This window comes from Myotis brandtii, unplaced genomic scaffold, assembly GCF_000412655.1.
Source record: "Myotis brandtii unplaced genomic scaffold, ASM41265v1 scaffold187, whole genome shotgun sequence".
NCBI classification, from domain to species: Eukaryota; Metazoa; Chordata; class Mammalia; order Chiroptera; family Vespertilionidae; genus Myotis; species Myotis brandtii.
Genome location: NW_005356944.1, coordinates 2,934,698 through 2,939,975, shown reverse-complemented (window position 1 = coordinate 2,939,975; position 5,278 = coordinate 2,934,698). Strand labels below are relative to the sequence as shown.

At 59.8% G+C, this 5,278-nt stretch overlaps 1 protein-coding gene across 1 annotated transcript in view; it reads left to right on the top strand.

Moving 5' to 3' along the window:
- The window catches only part of ACY3 (aminoacylase 3), a gene marked incomplete at its 5' end in the record, with an annotated part of 10,820 nt that extends 7,453 nt beyond the window's left edge, over positions 1 to 3,367 (top strand). Inside the window, 4 exons of the mRNA XM_014538229.1 lie at positions 106 to 199; positions 323 to 430; positions 605 to 714; positions 3,074 to 3,367. Coding sequence (XP_014393715.1) covers positions 106 to 199; positions 323 to 430; positions 605 to 714; positions 3,074 to 3,289 — 528 coding nt within the window. The remainder of the gene's footprint in view (positions 1 to 105; positions 200 to 322; positions 431 to 604; positions 715 to 3,073) is intronic.
- Positions 3,368 to 5,278: the final 1,911 nt, after the last annotated feature.

Genomic DNA, 5,278 nt, shown 5'->3' with positions numbered 1-5,278 from the left:
CCACCGCCCCTCCCCACGCTGCTCTGTGCTTCCTCCATGCTCCCCCCTCGACTCAGTTTCCCCGCCCAGATAGGTCTGGGCCCTGACCCACCCCTCCGCTCACAGCTGCAGAGCCCAGAGCTGCCCTGCCGGGTCTTCCTGTACCAGTTGCCTGGAGAAGAGACTTACAGCGTCAACTCCGTGGCCAAGAGCGGACTGGGTGGGCCAAGTGCTCAGGGGCTGGGAAGGGCGGGGCCAGATGGTGGGCGGTGTCAGGGTCGAGGGGTCCAGAGGGCCCAAGTCTCTGGAGTACCTGCCTGACCCCTTCCCTCTGGGTCCCCAGGCCTGGAGCTGGGCCCCCAGCCTCAGGGAGTGCTGCGGGCTGACCTTCTCGTCAGGATGAGGGCCTTGGTGGCCGCAGCCCTGGACTTCATCCAGCTCTTCAACCAGGGTGAGACCCCAGGACTCGCCAGGCAACTGAGGCCCTGAGAGGAGAGGGCCTGGCCCAGGGGCCGAGGAGCCAGGCTCTGGGGTGGGCTGGGAGCCAGCCCTGAGTGGCCCCCATGGCCCACTCCGCCAGGGCCTGGAGGGAGGGACGGGCTCAGGCACGAAGCCTCCCACACAGGCACCGCATTTCCTGCCTTTGAGATGGAAGCGTACAGAAACGTGAGCAGCGTGGACTTCCCACGCACGGAGACCGGGGACCTGGCAGGCACCGTGCATCCTCAGCTGCAGGTGCGTGCGTGCGTGCGTGTGTGTGTGTGTGTGTGTGTGTGTGTGTGTGTGTCTGGGAGGTGTGAGAAAATGAGCACAGTGGTAACTGGTTTGGCTCAGTGGATAGAGCGTCGGCCTGCAGACTGAAAGGTCCCAGGTTCGATTCCGGTCAAGGGCATGTACCTTGGTTGCGGGCACATCCCCAGTAGGAGGTGTGCAGGAGGCAGCTGATCGATGTTTCTAATTCTCTATCTCTCTCTCCCTTCCTCTCTGTAAAAAATCAATAAAATATTAAAAGAAAGAAAGAAAGAAACGAGCACAGAGGCAGGGACCACAGTGCCTCCCATGGAGTCACCAGCACCCCAAATCCGGAGCAGGGGGCAGTAGCCCGGGCGCCCATGCCCACCCATTCTGCCTCTGCAGGAACCCTGCACGGGCCTGGGACTCTGGGCCACAGTGATGCTCACAGAGCCTGTGGGGGGCACCTGGGGCTCCACAACGGCCTGGACACACCTCTCCTGGCTGCAGAGAGGCCGAGGGAGGGAGGGGGTGGGACAGGCCTGACCCTGCTTGGAGGTGCAAATGCTGAGCCCTGTTTTCCAGTTAATTCCTCAAGCATCCCTATGCGAGTTAGCAGGGAGTCCAGCATCTCCCTCTCCAGACTTCCCCTTCCTGAATGTTCCAGGGACTAAGGCAGCAGTTCTCAACCTGTGGGTCGCTAGCCTGTGGGTTGCGACCCCTTTGGGCAGCGGTTCTCAACCTGTCGAATGACCCTTTCACAGGGGTAGCCTAAGACCATCGGAAAACACATATATACTTACATATTGTTTTTGTGATTAATCACTATGCTTTAATTATGTTCAATTTGTAACAATGAAAATACATCCTGGATATCAGATATTTACATTATGATTCATAACAATAGCAAAATTACAGTTATGAAGTAGCAACGAAAATAATGTTATGGTTGGGGGTCACCACAACATGAGGAACTGTATTAAAGGGTCGCGGCATTAGGAAGGTTGAGAACCACTGTTTATATATGTGTTTTCCGATGGCCTTAGGCGACCCCTGTGAAAGGGTCGTTCCACCCCCAAAGGGGTCGCGACCCACAGATTGAGAACCGCTGGACTAGGGGATCCTGCTTCTATATCTGGCAGGAAGAAGGTAGGCAAGGGCAGCCAACCAGCTGCTTTTCTCCTTGCTGCCACAGGGCGTCGCTGTGGAGCAAGGCCCACACCCTCCGTGGCCTTTGCTTTCTGCAGTGCCCAGGCAGTAGGGGTGCCCAAGATGGGCGCCTGAGCCCTAGCCTCATTAGTAAGTGTCCCCAACCCCCGCATCTGGCCTTCAGGTGGGAGAGGGGCATCAGAGGGGCCACCGGCTCTGTGGGCACAGGCCCCCTCACTCCACCCCAAAGCTCCGCGCTGAGCCCAGTGACCAGCCAGAGCCCCTCTTCCATGATGAGTCCTTGTGGGCCAGCAGGGTCCTGTCCTGCCAGTGGAACCGGGTGGGGGACCCCTCCAGTATCGGAGGGACCCAGTCATTCTGAATCTCTGCAAGGATGGGTGTCTGTCTCCGGGGCCCCACCTCCCTCGGTCAGCCCTGTCCGTGCCACAACATGGGAGACCCAGCACACAGACCTGGCATGCACTGAGAGCTTGGCAGGGTGTGGGCGTGACAGAGAGAGGAATAGTGGGAAGGATTTCAAAAATACTCTGAAGAACCAAAGTAACAATTGTAGGAAGAATCAGAACTTGGTTGGACTTTTCTGTTGGGAGCCAGCTGCACGTTTCATTTTGGGGCGTTATCCTGTAACAGTGTTGTGGGAGGGGCTCCATCCTTTCAGTGTTTAGGGCTACAGGCCCTGAAGCTGCCTGCCCATCTTCCATGCTAAGTAGTAACAGACATTTTGATTGATTTCTTCCACAACTTTAATTTAATAAACTTTTATATTATATTTACTAGATGCAAACATAAGCGCTATTAGCCATTTAATTTAAACCTCAGGGTGATAGGAGGAGAGAGTACAATCCCCGTTTTAAAGCTGAGGAGGCTGAGAACAGAGAGGTTAAGTGACTTGCTCCAGGTCACACAGCTAGCAAGAATTTGCACCGAGGCTTTACTATCTGTGCCTGTAACCACTAGACTACACTTCCGCAAGAACAAACGTCTTCTAAGGTGACTGGTGTCTCCATTTCTAGACACAGGGCCAGTTGGCATCTCGGTCGACGCCCTGTCATATTGATGAAGGCAGTGAAGGAGTGAGTGGGTGAGGCCCTGGGGGAGGGGCGTCTCTTGGACAGTCCCTGCTGGGGTCACCCCCACTGGGGCCAGAGCAGAGGTCAGCCCCAGAACCCTTGGCCCTTGGCTGTCCTCCCAGGACCGAGACTTTGAGCCGCTGCGGCCTGGAGCACCCATCTTCCAGATGTTCAGCGGCAAGGACGTGCTCTATGAAGGGGAGTCCACTGTGTACCCCGTGTTCATCAATGAGGCCGCCTACTACGAGAAGGGCATTGCCTTCCTCCAGACGGAGAAGCTCACGTTCTCTGTGCCCGCCCTGCCCGGGCTGGCCCCCGCCCCCTCCCCGGCTCCCTAACCCAGGCCACACCTGCCCGGCCTCAGCCTCCCACCTAAGGCATGATCCCCAGCTCAGAGGCCACCTTGCCACCTTCTATATACCATGATCCTTGCCACACACCCCCACCTCCCTGCCTCAGTTTCCCATTCTATAAAGTGGAAGATGTCCAGGGGTCCATGGTTTGTGTCCTCCATCTTGTGTGGTGCCTCTCTGTGGCCTCAGGATCTGGGGCAAGTCTGGCCCCGTGTGGCCTTGGACATGCTGTGTGTCCTGGGGCCAGTGGTAGCTGTCTCTGTGCCCATGCTTGTCCAGGGAAGATCCTATACTGTGGGGGAAACTCTGAGAAAGACTGTCCTCGAACCAGCAGAAGGGCTTCCGGAGGCCATGACCAGAGGAGGGTCCCCAACTTCCTACACTCCTGGGGCCAGAGGGTCGGCTAGGAGAGCAGAAGTGTGTGCCCACGTGTGTGGGTGCCCATGTGTATGCCCGCCCCAGGTGCTGTGTGTGCATGTGTTTCCGAGAACCAGTGCCTTGGCTGTTCTGGGAGGATCTGCATGTGATGGGCGCACAGCCCATGTGCGTTTCCAGGTGTGTCATGAGCTCATGGGAGCTCAGGGGAGTCAGGGCTGGGGAAGGTGTGCAGCTCGACAGCTCTCTCCACCCAGGCCCGCAGGTCCAGGTGCAGGCACACAGGGAGGAGGTGCCCAGGGGCTACCGCTGGGGTCCCTGGGTCCTGGTCACGCTGTCCACGGCAGGCAGAATGGGGAGGGTGGACGGCCCCAAGCGCAGCCCCACAGAACCCACACCCGCCTGAGCCGGCAGGGCATGGCTCCTGCTGACAGTGGGGCTGGTAGGGCCTGAGCTCCGTGCTCTCGAGGCATCCTCCCCGGCCCCTCCACACCCCGCCTGGCCCATCCATCTCCCCGCGGCCACAGCTGCCACGCCGCCTCCTGCTATTGAGCAGCGAGATGAGAAGGTGTGAAGGATACGGGGACGCCAGGGACGGCTGGCAGGCAAGATGGATGAGGGGGCAGGGGGCCAGGAGGTGCCTCGGGCAGGAAGGGCTGGCCAGCCAGGAGGGGCTGTGCAGGGAGGAGTGCTTGTGTGCCTGGTGTGCGTGCATGGGGGGCGGGTGTGTGAGCGTGTGTCTGTGCACACAGGAGCTTGTGCACGTGTGCACCCGGGTGGTGGCAGGTTGGTATCTGTGTGCACGTGTGTGATGTGGGTTGGCATGTCAGTGTGATCATGTTCACGTGTGGGGGTGTTTCCCAATACACAGACCAAGGTGTGTACAAGCACACACGCGCGCGCGCACACACACACACACACACACACACACACACACACACACACACACACGGGCCAACAGAACCCCAGGCTGGCCCGCCCCAGGTCCGGGCTGAGAGGGAGCTACCAGGTCCCTCCATCATCAGTCCCACCTCCCACTCCACCCACTGCGGATCCTGGGTCAGGGTGGCAGGGCCCTACCTCAGGGTGGCCCCTGGGTGCCGCTGGGACCCTCCATCACAAGCACAGAGAACTCCCTCCCATCTTGCCCAGCAGCAAACCCCAGAGCCAGCGCAGTCTTCCCCCAGGACTGGGCACGGGTGTGTGCCAGGGCCGGCCCACCCTCTCCCTGCAGGACCCCTCAGGGCTCGGCAGGCAGGCATGGGGGCCTAGGGACTGAGCAGCAGGCGTGCCTGAGCTGAGGGAGGAGAGGTGGGCCTGCGGCTCGAGGCTCTGGGAGGAGCAGCCCCTCCCACTGCTGGCCCCTCAGGTATGGGCCTCTGCCAACCCCAGTGCCAAACTCTGGAGGAGGAGTGGGGGTGGGGCTGGGAGGAGCTGGCCTGGGTGGAGCAAGCCCAGCCCAGCCTGGGGTGCTCGGGCCTGGGGGTTAGCCTGGGATGCTCCCTCCCAGTGGGCTAACCTGGGGTCCAGCCCGGTGCCCCTTCCTGGGCCATGTGGAAGGGACCAAATGGCCAAAGACTCTCAACTACTGAGAGCAGC